Source organism: Homarus americanus, unplaced genomic scaffold (genome assembly GCF_018991925.1).
Source record: "Homarus americanus isolate GMGI-L3 unplaced genomic scaffold, GMGI_Hamer_2.0 scaffold51354, whole genome shotgun sequence".
NCBI classification, from domain to species: Eukaryota; Metazoa; Arthropoda; class Malacostraca; order Decapoda; family Nephropidae; genus Homarus; species Homarus americanus.
The window spans coordinates 157,189-172,373 of NW_024750910.1; the positions used below are offsets into that span (position 1 = coordinate 157,189).

Below are 15,185 nucleotides of genomic sequence, written 5' to 3' on the forward strand. Positions count from 1 at the left end.
CAAGGTTTTAATGCATAGATGTAAGCCGAGATGTTTTGTGTATGTGAAGAGATTGGAGAAGACCAGACCAATTGGGTCAAGAGATGCACGAATCTGAATGTGGAGGAGAGCAAAGCTGGATCATAGAATTTTCCAGTTCATGAAGTTTACATATTAGATAAAAGGTAAAAAATTGGTTAAAACATCACAACACAGTGTACAGTATCTGTACTTGGTAAAAGTTTATCATCCTTGTATTAGCACTTTATAAGTTGCTTATTACTGTCTCGGCTTTATGATTTAGACGTCAGTTCAAAAAATTAATACAGTCGAGTCTGGATTTACGCGGATTTTGTTTACGCGTTTGGTCATTTACGCGGCACCTTGCCAGAATGAAATGTTTTAATTACGAGGTATATTTCATCATTTACACGGGTGAAGTATAATTTGTTTATTTACTGAAGATATATATGTTTTTAGCTCATAAAATATATAATTTACATTGCAGGAATCCTTACAAGATGGTGATCATTTTAAATATAAACATCTTAACATTTGCATTAGACATACAAATTTTACATGTAATATAAGGAGATGATGAAAATTAGCAAACATTTTATCTTTTGTGCAAAATATATGAGGTTTACATTCAAAATATTCCCTGTTCTTCAAGGAATCCAGCAATATCATTTATATTATCCTAACTTTAGGCTGAGGTATTATTTATTACTAAAAATGTAAATATACTGTTTTAACCCAAACATTTCTCTGGTAGGAAGGGAAAGCGGGGGGGGAGGTAGGGAGGAAGGGAGGGCCCAGCGAGCGTGGGAAGAGGGGAGGGGGGAGGGGAGGTGGGGTATTTTGATTGACAAATAGTGTCTGGGTGAAGTATGATTTATTTATTCTTTAGAAATTTGTTTTTAGTTCATAAAATTCATACAAATTACCCGGCCAGAATATAATTTACATTGCTGGAATTCTTACAAGATGGTGAGCATTTTAAATATAAACATCTTAAAATTTGCATTAGACATACAAATTTTAGATGTAATGTAAGGAGATGATGAAAATTAGCAAACATTTTATTTTTTGTGCAAAATATATGACGTTTACATTCAAAATATTCCCAGTCCTGCAAGGAATCCAGCAATGTCAATTATATTATCCTAATTTTAGTCTGAGGTATTATTTATTACTATACCTTAAAATCTAGTGTTTTCACCCAAACATTTCTCAGAGAGGGAGGAGCCAGCGAGCGTGGGAAGGGGGAGTTGAGTCCATTATTTGAATGGACATTAACCGGGCGACTGTATTTCTCTTAAATATTAATTGTGTGTGCATACCATCAAAAAATTAAGATGTTATTTTTACTACAACATAGGTATTGTGTCTGAAAAAGTGGAGTTTGGGGGTCAGCCCAGTCTCTATTTCAATTGATCCCATATGTTCTGTTATTTCACATTCGCATTTCTCGTTTTACGTGGGCCTCCACAGGTTCAATTGACCGCGTAAATGCAGACTCCACTGTACTGTAAATCAAAATTGTGTCAACAATGTTATGTTCCAACATCATAAAAACCTTACACTTAAGAGGTACCGGTATAGTGTATTCTTTTGAAATTAAGTGTTGTATGGGGTGTTGGTGGTACAGCGGTAATGAGCAAGCATCTCTCACCAATATATTGAGGATTCAAGTCCTGCTTGGCCGAGACACAAGAGAAGGGTATTATCCAGTGTGACCCTACATCTTCTTGTACTAACACTGAATAGACCAACTGCCCAAATGACTAGGAAGCTCATGAGTAGTGTAAATTATCTTACTGGTACAGTGGTCCCTCGGTTAACGAACGGTTCGATTAACGAAATTTCAGTTAACGAATTACCTTCCATAAGGATCTTCAATTCGGTTAACGAACAAAACTTCGATTAACGAAATTCTTACGAACAACACGTTTTGTTGTGATCATCAGCTGATGGGCTAGTCTGCCAATTCAGTAATCTGTTCTATGTTTACATTCGTTTCCAGTGAAGTAAATATCAAGAAAGTTGTGCTCTTTAATATTTTTGCATTTTTTATATTAAAATTATTTATCATTTTAAAATTTAGTTAACATACTGATAGTAAATGCATTTCAGGGAACTAGTTTTTTGTGCGCCCATTAGCCGTTTGACTCAGCCACCAGGCGTCAGTTTGGCTTTGTTGACAGTGGAGTGAACATCGATTTTGCTGGCGTCTTGAATATTTTTGCAATTTCACATTGAAATTATTGGTTATTCTGAAATTTAGTTAATATATTGATAATATATAGCACAGTGCAGTGTTGATTTAAATAAACTAACCTTGAATTACACCTAGTGAACTTCAAACTTTATTGGTAAAATGACTGCATCAAGCATGGGTCCCCTGAAAGGTAATTTCTCCTCTATCCCCACTTCCTTCTCTTCTCCCTTCTCCTCCACCCCCACTTCTAATTACCATCATCATCATCAATCAGGAACCTTTTACATACACACCTCAAAGTAAGTGTACTTTACTGCAATTTTTTTTTACTTTGTATGTACTTTTCTGTGAGCTGGAACCAATTACCCAATATCCCATTGAAACAATGGATTCGGTTAACGAACGACTCTGCGGAACGAATTGTGTTCGTTAACTGAGGGACCACTGTATATTAAAAAAATATAAATATAAATATATATTAAATCCTTGCTGTCGCAATAACCACATTGTCTTTAATTTCATGCTTTTATTACACTTAAAGAATGTCAATTAAGATTTTTGCAATTTACAAAATTTTTGGTACATCTAATTTTCTGACAAAACTAATACGTATACCCATGCAATAGCATCATCATTTGTATATCACATTCATATGCAGAGGGGAAAAATTTTAAATATATATGCATTACAGTACAGAGTTTCTTAGCATGTAGACCAGTGGTTCTTAAATTATAGGATACAAGATTTTTTTTATGGGGGGGGGGAGGGGGAGAGTGCACAGGCACAAGGAGTCAGTGGAAAATGCTGGCATGAAAGGCTTACAATGCAAAAAGTGTACACACCACAGAAGTATGTACAGTATGTGTATACTGTATATGAATGAATAAATAAATTAATAAATAAATTATAAATATACACAGTCAACCCTCACTTTACGCGGTCCCACATTCCGCGTTTCCACGTTAACGCGGTGCCTTGCCAGAACCTAACGTGCTCACATTACGCGGTGCATGCCTATCCCCCTCTGCTGCTAGCTGTAATTGGCTTAAAGTATTATGACGTGTCCACCAGGGGGAGGGAGGGAGGGAGGAAAGACGATCCTTGACCTAGCCGCGCCAGTTTCATCCCTCCACGCCAGACCGTGTAAACGTGCATCCATTGTTCTCTAAAATGCCTTCCGCTGGACCACCACCCCCAGAGAGAAACCTTTCCTTACCTGGACCCAGCGGCACTAAGCCAAAGAAGACACGACGTTCCTTAAGCTACGAGGTGAAGTATACCATCATCCAAGAGTTGGAGAATGGAACAAGGCAGGTTGATTTGGCGCGCCAGCATGGTGTGAATGAATCTATGATTCGAACAATAAAGAAGGATGCAGCCAAGATAAAGGAGCACATGAAGATCACAAAGTCTACAGGTGCTTCTATGATCAAGTATTTTCACAACCAGGTGCTTCTCAAGACAGAAAAATTACTTGTGAGGTACTTGGTGCGTCAGGCGAGACGGAACATGGCGGTCGACACGCGCTCTGTTAAGGACTACGCACGTGAACTGTACATTGCAGTGGCACGAAAGATGGGAACTACAAAGCCCAAACCCTTTAATGCTTCCTCTGGGTGGTTACAGCGGTTTAAGATCCGGAACAAGATCACCAATATAAACATTGGTGGTGAAGAAGTGAGTGCTGACCGTGCTCCGGCTAAGGAATTTCCTCTGTTTTTACGTGAGATTATGGAGGAAGGACAGTACACCGACGACCAGGTGTTTAACATGGACGAATCTGGTCTTTTCTGGAAAAAGCTACCTTCCAAGTCCTTCGTTGTAAAGAATGCCAGCAAGATTCGGGGCCGGAAGATGCAGAAGGAACGCATCACCGTCCTGTTTACCACCAATGCCTCCGGTACCAGTAAGCTCAAGTTATCGGTGATCCACACAGCACGCAAGCCGCACGCCTACAAAACCATGGACGTGACCAAGCTAAATGTCCACTGGCTGACCGCACGTAAGGCGTGGATGTTCTCTACACTGTCCCTCTGCTGGTTTGATGACTGTTTTGTTCCCGATGTAAAGAAATTCTGTGAGCAACAGAATGTGCCATTCAAGATTTTGTTGCTGCTGGACAACGCACCAGGACACTCGCCCCTACTGTTAGATCGTCACCCCAACGTAAAAGTGGTCTTCCTTCCTCCCAACACTACGTCTATATTACAGCCCATGGACCAAGAGTTAATCTGTAATGTAAAAGCTGCATTCTCTATGAAAAAATTCAAACTCCTGAACGACTACACCAACACCAGGGAAGAGTTGCACAACCTGAGTGACACCACCACTGATAGCAAGAGCGAAGAAGATGAGGATCAACAGTTGGCACAGCAAAAAATACTGTTCAAACAATTCTGGAGAGTATTTAACATCAAGAAAGCTGTGGACTTCTTGGTGGAGTCATGGTATCAGCTGTCTATTGCTACAATTCGTCACGCATGGAGACATGTGTTGCATGGAATACCAGGTGAGAGGAGGAGTCAATCTGTGACTGGTGAGGTTCAGACTGTTGCAGTAGCAGTGGACCTTGCCAGAGAAGCTGCGCAGACTGTTACAGTTCCAGGCTTCTCCGAGACCACCAATGACGACATCCTGGAGGTGATAAGGGATCCTGATGTGACTACCGACGAGATGGTAGATGATGATGATGACGACGTCAGTGAAGAGGCAGGTGATGCGTCATCCCAAGAAGAACAACACTTATCCCATAGTAATGTTAGGGGTGCCATCGAGTGTATCGAGAAAGCCAAGCTCCTCCTTTCCAACGACCCTGACGCAAACAGGTATGAAATCTTCACTACCCAGCTGATGCAGACTATAGACCCCTACATCAAGGTGTATCACAACATCATCAACACCAGCCGTCAGCAAAGCATAACAGATTTCTTCGCCCGCAACCCACCACAGCCAGCCCAAGCCAGTGATAGTGACAGTGAAGATGACTTTGAGGGATTTGTCAGGGAAGCCCTGACAACTGTAAGTGACAGTGATGGTGATTCACCTAGTAATGGTGATTCACCTGAGGGCCAGTAATCTGCCCTCTGCCTCCATCCCCGTATGCCGACCCATCTCTTCTACTAACGTAAGTGTTCCACATAACTTTTAGTTTTCCTAACCTAACCTTTATTTTTCCTATGTTAACCTTTATTTTTCCTAACCTAACCTCTTCTATCTTACTTGTTTTTTCATACCATCATAAAGTGAAGATAAAATTTTTACTACAACAAAGTTGTGTGTCGTCAAAAAGTGGAGTTTGGGGGTCGGCCCGGACTCTATTTCAATTAATCCCATATGTTATGTTATTCACTTTACGCGTTCCTCACTTTCCGCGGGACCCTGCGGGTTACATTAACCGCGTAAAGTGAGGGTTGACTGTATATAAAATACAGTATATGAGAAGAGGAACATAAAGTTTGCGTAAGCTCAATGTATGTGAAACCACCTTGCGGCAGCTCATGGCATGATACTCATTTACTCACTGGTTCTTTAACGTGAAGAACTAGGGACAAATATGTCCGACACCATGATGTTTTAGTTTCCATAAATCACTAATTCCAATATTTTATGGATTGTTACAATAGAAACATACCTGCCAATAATAACACTTCATTTTCCTTAGAAATATAAAGGACAATTTTTCTTGGAAACAAGCCTTTAACAGCTTTCTTGGGGTATCCATTAACTGAACTGACTTATTGTTTGCATGTCTACACTATTCATGTATACCTGTATACTGAATCAATGTGAACATGTGTGGCAATTTTCTTAACAATATACTGTAGTTATCTATTTCTATTGTTGCAACATTTCAGAGAAGATTCTGATAAATTTCATTTAATAATGCATAAAGGTGTACTAAATTATCTCAGTAACCTTTAATCAGGAAATCATGAGAAGCTCAGATGAATGGTTACTTATTCAATAAAATCATTCTGCAAGTTCATACTGATACAGGATGTACAGTACTTATAATGTAGGTAAAGAGTATACAGGAACACCCCAGTTCATTCAGATTATGGCACTTCGATGTTGTGAACAAACCTCCTAGAACCTAACCAGTGTCATAAGCAGGCTCCCTTGGATTTACAGACTAAACAGTGAGACATATGTGTAGAATTAGTTCGCTGGCAGATGATTATCATCATCCTCTGCACAGCTGTGGGGTGTCTCAGTGGCATTTGGATTTGTAGCATCAATTGCCTTGTTTGCCACCATTTTTCAAACCAGAAAGATCAGCCATTCTTTCATTTTTTTTTATTAATTTAACCCCTTGTTCAAGCCTCAACCATTGCTGATGAGCATAAGAATGGACCTAGTGATACAACTATTGCCCTGGTTCAGTGTAGGACCTTAACACTGCAACAAAAGTAAGCAAAGAAGTGAGAAACTCCAATGCAGATCTGTGATTCCTTTGGGCTCAACTGGTCAACAATTGGAATGATTCTCAAAGACAATGTTAAAATTATCGAACTTGTGAAGGAAGTTGGTCCAATACAGTCTACTATAATAAGTAAGCCCAGCATTCTGAGGTTGTGAAGATGGAGTAACTATTTCCCCAATTCCATCCTTCCCAATGTAACTGGCCATCTCCCACTCCACTCCACTCCAACAATCACCATGGCCAATCAGCACAACAACAGGATCCAAGGTAAAGTAATTATCAAAGTCACAGTTGTGTGTACATCTTTATTGTAGGTGAAATTTCAGCAAAATTGGGGATTTTGTGAGACAGCTCGAAACCTAACTCCCCATAATTACACTGTTCCTACGGGGAATTAGCTGTTAGGTTCCAACCAACCGACCTACGAGCTGGTACTTCGGTCTCTAACCCTTTCGTAAACCGGGGTGTTCCTGTACATAAACAATACAGGTATACTTATACAAACAATATACACAGACAGCACAGGTATACAAGCATTGGTAAACATAAATTTGATATGAGTAATGATGACCCAAGTAAGTCATTATAAGCTTATTTCCCCTAGAATCCATTGTTAGGTTGGGGGACTAATCAGCAACAAAATATCTACAAAAACAGACAAAATTGGTAAGATCATAAAAAATGGGATATTGTTAAATATGGGGATGTACTGCCTCATCAAAAATAAGTAATTCTGACAAACATGCATCTTATTAAAGCACCATATACAGTAATAACTTGACTGCATAAACGTGATAACAAAAAAAATGTAAAACCTAATTTTCTTTTGGAATCTGATTCCATCTCTCACCTAGTACAGTAAGTAAAATTTGGGGGTCAGGCTTTAATCCTTGTCTCCAGCACATGAAGATTCCGGATTCATATGGTCGAATGTCTGTGAGTGTCAGTTTTAGCTTAACCTTCTCATCTTCTGCCTGAGAAAGCATAAATACAATTAATACCTTACAATATTCGAAAATCATTGTAATAATATGTTGTAACATTTGTGGGGTGATAAACTTAAGGTTAGAAAGTCTACTTATGTCTTAGCCCAAGACATCAAGACAGCTGGTGGTCAACTCGGCACAACACCTTGGTACAGTACAATTATGCCCCACTAACCAACTTTACCTGACACAGGATTGAACCAGTACTGTAGTAGGAGTCCTGAGTGCTATCAAATGAACCATATACAGTATACATATTGCAATTTCAATGCAGATGTAAACAACTGTAGATGCTGATGTAATCTTTATCTCATGGTAGCACGGAGATGTAAAGTGGAGATTATGCAGCATCCTGCTAAACTGTGAAAAATAACATGGTGGAGAAATTATGATGGAATGAAAAACTAAAAAAAAAAGGGAAAAGATTCCAATTCAATAATTTCCTAATCATCCGATCCTTTCAACATTGGGTGCTATTCCCATATTTAAATTTCTTAAGAACAATTGTGTTACTGTAACACGCACGCACGCACGCACGCACGCACGCACGCACGCACGCACACACACACACACACACACACACACACACAGTCATGCGCCGGTTAACGTCCTAGATACGTTCTTGGAAATGTGATGTTAACCGAAATGGACGTTGTCCGATCATCACATAAACTTTGTATTTATAGTGTACTTACACATATGTGGAATACTATATACGTACATATACACTCTTACTCTTAAATCACTACTGTAATGTGATACAGGTGATAAATTTTTATCTCTTGTGCAAAATATATGACGTTTATATTCAAATTATTCGCTGTCTTACAAGGATTCCAGCAATGCTGGGCACATAGGGAGGAGGGAGGGAGGAGGAGGGAGGGAGGGGGGAGGGAGGGAGGGAGGGAGGAGGGAGGGAGGAGGGGGGGAGGGAGGAGGAGGAGGAGGGAGGGAGGGAGGGAGCGTGGGGGGGAGGGGAGCGGGAGGCGAGGTGGTATGTTTGACAGTTGGCGCTCAAGGTCTAACGTGTATTTATTTATCAGTCCATAAGTGACTACCGGGAAGCTTCTCTCTTATAAAAAGCCAGTGAAATGACCTGGGTGAATATAATTTACATTGCTGGGATTCTTGCAAGATAATGAATAATTTGAATAAAAATAAGCTATAATTTGCACGAGACGTAACAATTTTAGTACCATAATCAATTTAGTACATGTACACTCCAGCTTTGCACTAAGGTCATTTATTTCTTTTACGTTTCTTTTAGTATAGTTGTAATGGTCATGATAAGAGCTAACCTGAAAACCTTAAGGATTCATATTACGCTCAAACGTCCACAAAACCTTCCGAGTCCCCCAGTGGAAACGTCCCCCGTTTTCTCTGTTTCCCCCGCCTTTGTCTATGGGAGCAGACGCTGTATGCTGGGACCTGTTGCCATCCATTCCTTTGTAATCAATTTAATTCTGCTTTCGATAGCTGAGTCAGAGCATTGTTAGTGAAGATAATAGTAGAGAATGAAAATGAGTTCATAGTCTCATTTTCAACGTCAGAGGGTACCGTAAATTAATTCATTGGAATAGGAGTAGCTGGACTCCCTGGTCTGGTTTGAGTGAGGGCACGCGGGCATTTTAACCGTTAGTAAGTGCCCGTCCCTTCATCCATACAGGTATGCCATTCCACGCTGTGTTGTAATTTGCCCTTCTTTAAGTGATTTGACCCAATTGATAGTTGATTGTGCAAGTGTTACAGTAACGTAGTTGATATGCTCTGAGTAAAGTCATATTTACGTCTTTAACGTCCCCTGAAGCGTGTTGTTGTTGTCACCGGTTAGTAAGTGCCCGTCCCTTCATCCATACAGGTCCCTAACGCAGCCTAGGCCGTGTCTGTAGGGTGGATGTTGTATCCACTATGTCTGGGGACATGTCCGAGGTCCAGTAGGATCAGTTACCTTCGTGAGACCCGGCCGTCAGACACTTCAGACCACCTATAGCCCCATAGCTGGCTCGTCTGGCCCTAACGCTCGGTCCACGAGGTGACCCTGGACCACCAAGCCACACACCACTACCAGCCCCCATCATTGGTGGATGAATGTCTACCTCAGTAGGGCTATATTTGTGTGGTGGAATTAACCCACTGGGATCTCCAGAGTTCGTCGGATAGTACTCCATGGTGGCTGGACCCCATGGCTGTTGCTTGAGTATCACTCCTGACGACTGAGTGTTGCAGTGGCAGTTGCCTAGTATTTATGGTGCTAAGTGACTATCATAGTTGTGTTATTGAGTATGTCCACCCCGTAGGGTTGGAAGGGTATTGAATATGTCCACCCAGTAATGGTGTGAGTATGTTGAGCCTGAGGGCCTAGTAATAGATTTCGTCTGTTAGTACAAACCAATTTTTTCTTCTAATTTCATATTCATGTTTAAATAAACTTTGTATCTGTATAATTGTGTATATTATTTACCTACAGTATCTACCGTTATTTCTTCCCTATTGCTTGATACTATCATTACACCTACCCACGAGCCTCCTATCGTCACGCTACCAATGGTGATATATAAGAGTAGAAGGAATTGTTACTGGCACACAGGCCCTCATGAAGGGTGGCAGTAGCAGCCCTCATACATGGTGGCAGCTCAAGCCCTCATAAATGGTGGCAGCTCAGGCCCTCATAAATGGTGGCAGCTCAAGCCCTCATATAGTGTGTGCATGCAAATGGATGAAAATAAATTTAGAAATTTATGTAAATCTACCCAAAAATACAGTTGAAAAACTTTATATTATAAAATGTACTACAGTACTGTGCACTAATGTACTACAATTTTTATCTCGAGCAAAATATATGACGTTTATATTCAAATTATTCGCTGTCTTGCAAGGATTCCAGAAATGCAAATTATATTCTCCTATGTTTAGGGGGAGGGAGGAGGGGGTTGAGGTGATATGTTTGACAGTTTGAGCCGAAGGTCTCTGTGTGTTTATTTAACAGTCCTACTAAGCTTCTCTCATTTTCAAATGCCAGTGAAATGACCTGGGAGAATGTAATAAAAATTGCTGGAATTCTCACAAGACAGCGACCAATTTGAATATAAACAAGCTATAATTTGCATTCGACATACAAATTTTAGATCTAATTTAAGAATTTTATTACAGAAAGCAAAAATTTTTATCTCTTGTGCAAAATATATGACGTTTATATTCAAATTACTCGCTGTCTTGCAAGGACTCCAGCAATGCAAATTATATTCTCCTAAATTTAGTCTGAGATATTGTATTATATAAGATAAAAACCCTGGCTGACTTGGTGTGAAGTAGGTGTTGGTGGGGATTTGAGGATGGGGTGACTGTTGGTGTGAGGGAGGTGTTGGTGGTGGTGTGAGGGAGGTGTCGGTGGTGGTGTGAGGGAGGTGTCGGTGGTGGTGTGAAGGTGGTGTTGGTGTGAGGGAGGTGGGAAAAGGTGTGAGGGAGGTAAGAGTGGTGGTGTGAGGGAGGTGTGTGGGTGTTGGCTTGGAGGGAGGTGTGGGTGTTGGTGAAGCGAAGTGTTGGTGTGGGTTGTAATGAGGTTTTATTTCCATTTTTTTCAAGGGCCAATGACGTTTATGGACGACGTTCTTCGTTGGACGCAAACGGCGATGACTGTATATATATATATATATATATATATATATATATATATATATATATATATATATATATATATATATATATATATATATATATATATATATATATATATATATATATATATATATATATATATATATATATATATATATATATATTAACCTCACTTTACGTTAATGTAACCTGAGGTCCTGTACAGAAAGTGAGAGAAACGCCAAGAAAGTGAATAATAACATATATGGGGATTAATTGAAATGGAGTCCCGGGCCGATCCCAAACTCAATTTTTTGACGCACACACAACTATGTTGTAGTAAAAATATTATCTTAACTTTATGATGGTATGAAAAAACAAGTAATAATTAAGAGAAATATCAATAATATTAGGTTTTTTAACACTTACATTAGTAGAAAAAATGGCTGGGCACACGGGGATGGGCGGTTGGTTCCGAGGCAGAGGGCAGATTATTGGCCCTCACCTGTGTCACTTGTATCAATTGTATCACTATCCACCACAGAGGCTTGCAGGGCCTCTTTGTCAAACTCCCCAAAGTCCATACAAGTCCATATCCTCACCATAATTATCACTATCACTGACTTGGACCGGCTGTGGTGGGTGGCGGGTGAAGAACTGGTAATGTTTTGATGACTGGGCGACCTTGTGCGCACCATGTTCGCGCAGCTTACACAACATGGCGGGAGGTTTGGATCCAAAAATGGCGCGGCTCGCCAGCCGCTCTCCACGTAAAGGGGTACACGCACCGCGGAATATGAGCATCCTGGGTTCCGGCAGGGCACCGCGTAAACGTGGAAACGCGGAATGCGGGACCGCGTAAAGTGAGGGTTAACTCTATCTATCTATCTATCTATCTATCCATCTATCCATCCATCCACCCACCCACCCACCCACCTACCTGCACACACAGCACACATATATATATATATATATATATATATATATATATATATATATATATATATATATATATATATATATATATATATATATATATATATATATATATATATATATATATATATATATATATATATATATATATATATATATATATATATATATATATATAATATATATATATATATATATATATATATATATATATATATATATATATATATATATATATATATATATATATATATATATATATATATACAGTGATCCCTTGGTTAACGAATGCCTCGGATTAAAAAATTTTGGTTAACGAATTACCTTCCATAAGAATCTTCATTTCGGTTAACGAACAAAAATTCGTTTGACGAAATTCTTACGAAAATGTTTCGACGTGCTTTGGCTTGCTCACCAGCTGGAAGATTAGTCCGCCAATACAGAAATCGATTCTAGGGCTTACATTCGTTAAATTTGGAGTAAATATCAAGAAGCTTGTACTATTCAATAATTTTCCAAGTTTTATATTAAATTTTTAGTCATTTTAACACTTATTTAACATAATTGCTGTATACAGGGAACTAGTTTTTGGTGCGCCAATGAGCCACTTCACTCACCCACCAAGGCCTCAGTTTTTATCTTTGTTCAGTGGAGGAAACATATTGCTTGTGGGTCTCTTGAACACATAGTATTTTTACGTTTTTACAGTACAATTATTGGTCATTCTGAAATTTATTTAACATATTGACAATATATAGTGCAGTGCAGTGTTGATTTAAAGAAAATAATCTTGAATTACACCTACTGAACATAAAATTTTATGGGCAAAATGACAGCATCAAGCATGGGGTGATTTCTCTTCCATCCCCACTTCCTTCTCTTCTCCCTTCTCCTCCACCCCCACTTCTAATTCCCATCATCATCATCAACAACCAGGAGCCTTCTACATACACACCTCAAAGTAAGGGTACTTTACTGCATTTGTTTTTTACTTTGTATGTAGTTTTCGGTGAGCTGGAACCAATTACCCAAAATCCCATTGAAACGATGGTTTCGGTTAACGAGCGACCTTCTGGAATGAATTGTGTCGTTAACCGAGGGACCACTGTATATATATATATATATATATATATATATATATATATATATATATATATATATATATATATATATATATATATATATATATATATATATATATATATATATATATATATATATACACACACACAGTTAACCCTCACTTTATGCGGTCCCGCATTCCACGTTTACGCGGTGCCCTGCCGGAACCCAGGATGCTTACATTCCGCGGTGCATGTACCCCTTTACGCGGAGAGCGGCTGGCGAGCCGCGCCATTTTTGGATCCAAACCTTCCGCCATCCGCCATGTTGTGTAAGCTGCGCGAACATGGTGCGCACAAGGTCGCCCAGTCATCAAAACATTACCAGTTCTTCACCCGCCACCCACCACAGCCGGCCCAAGTCAGTGATAGTGATAATTATGTGCCGGAACCCAGGATGCTCACATTCCGCGGTGCGTGTACCCCTTTACGCGGAGAGCGGCTGGCGAGCCGCGCCATTTTTGGATCCAAACCTCCCGCCATCCGCCATGTTGTGTAAGCTGCGCGAACATGGTGCGCACAAGGTCGCCAGTCATCAAAACATTACCAGTTCTTCACCCGCCACCCACCACAGCCGGCCCAAGTCAGTGATAGTGATAATTATGGTGAGGATATGGACTTATATGGACTTTGGGGAGTTTGACAAAGAGGCCCTGCAAGCCTCTGTGGTGGATAGTGATACAATTGATACAAGTGACACAGGTGAGGGCCAATAATCTGCCCTCTGCCTCGGAACCAACCGCCCATCCCCGTGTGCCCAGCCATTTTTTCTACTAATGTAAGTGTTAAAAACCTAATATTATTGATATTTCTCTTAATTATTAATTGTGTGTGCATACCATCATAAAGTTAAGATAATATTTTTACTACAACATAGTTGTGTGTCGTCAAAAAGTGGAGTTTGGGGATCGGCCCGGACTCCATTTCAATTAATCCCATATGTTATGTTATTCACTTTACGCGGGACCCTCCGGGTTACATTAACCGCGTAAAGTGAGGGTTAACTGTATATATATATATATATATATATATATATATATATATATATATATATATATATATATATATATATATATATATATATATATATATATATATATATATATATATATATATATATATATACAGTATATATATATATATATATATATATATATATATATATATATATATATATAAAGCCTTGCATCAGTATAAAGTAAAGCCATGCATTTGTGATATGGCTTCCCGTGAATTGTTGTGTTTTTTGCACTAAAGCTCATCTAAATTAAGGTAATACCCCATGTATATTTTTATTTTACATTTTTATTCCTGATTTTGTCTTTGTACGTAGGTCTCTCGTCATTTTTGTCGGTTTTAATTTGGAGTGCTCTTTCTTTAAATTTTATGGAAGGTAAATTTTCGTATAATGTTACGTTTTTATTGTATATCACCTGTATTTTTAAAACTTTTTCAAAACTTTTTGGGTTTTCTAGGCTCTGATGGAAAACGATTTTTCTGAAACATTAGTGATTAAAGAAACCCAACTCAGTCAAGATGTTTATGTCGTGCACACGAGTGATGCTCCACAAAATTTTTTTCGGTTTTCAGAATTGCGGACCTGTACAACAAAAACTAAACAGACGTAAAGCTAAATTCTGCATTGCAGTACAGTACAGTACTGTACTGTACTTGTAAACTTAACAAAAAGAACGTTTGGTTGTGTTTGGTGTTCAAGCAACGACTTTATCACCTTTTCCATCAATTCCATAATCAATAACCATGAATAACTAACTTTCATTGCAGTTAATGGAGTAGCATTCTTAGAGCTAGACTTTATTTTGTCTGCATTAACATGAATTTATTCTGCATATTTTCATTGAAGTCAAGAGTGTGCATGATGTCCCTCTTCTAATCTTTTAGTAATGTTCAATTTCACTTCTAAC

The 15,185-nt window shown here is 39.1% G+C and overlaps 1 protein-coding gene across 1 annotated transcript in view; it reads right to left on the reverse strand.

Moving 5' to 3' along the window:
* The window catches only part of LOC121854500 (obscurin-like), a 193,651-nt gene that overhangs the window by 153,990 nt on the left and 24,476 nt on the right, over positions 1-15,185 (reverse strand). Inside the window, exon 4 of the mRNA XM_042349181.1 lies at positions 7,474-7,597. Coding sequence (XP_042205115.1) covers positions 7,474-7,597 — 124 coding nt within the window. The remainder of the gene's footprint in view (positions 1-7,473; positions 7,598-15,185) is intronic.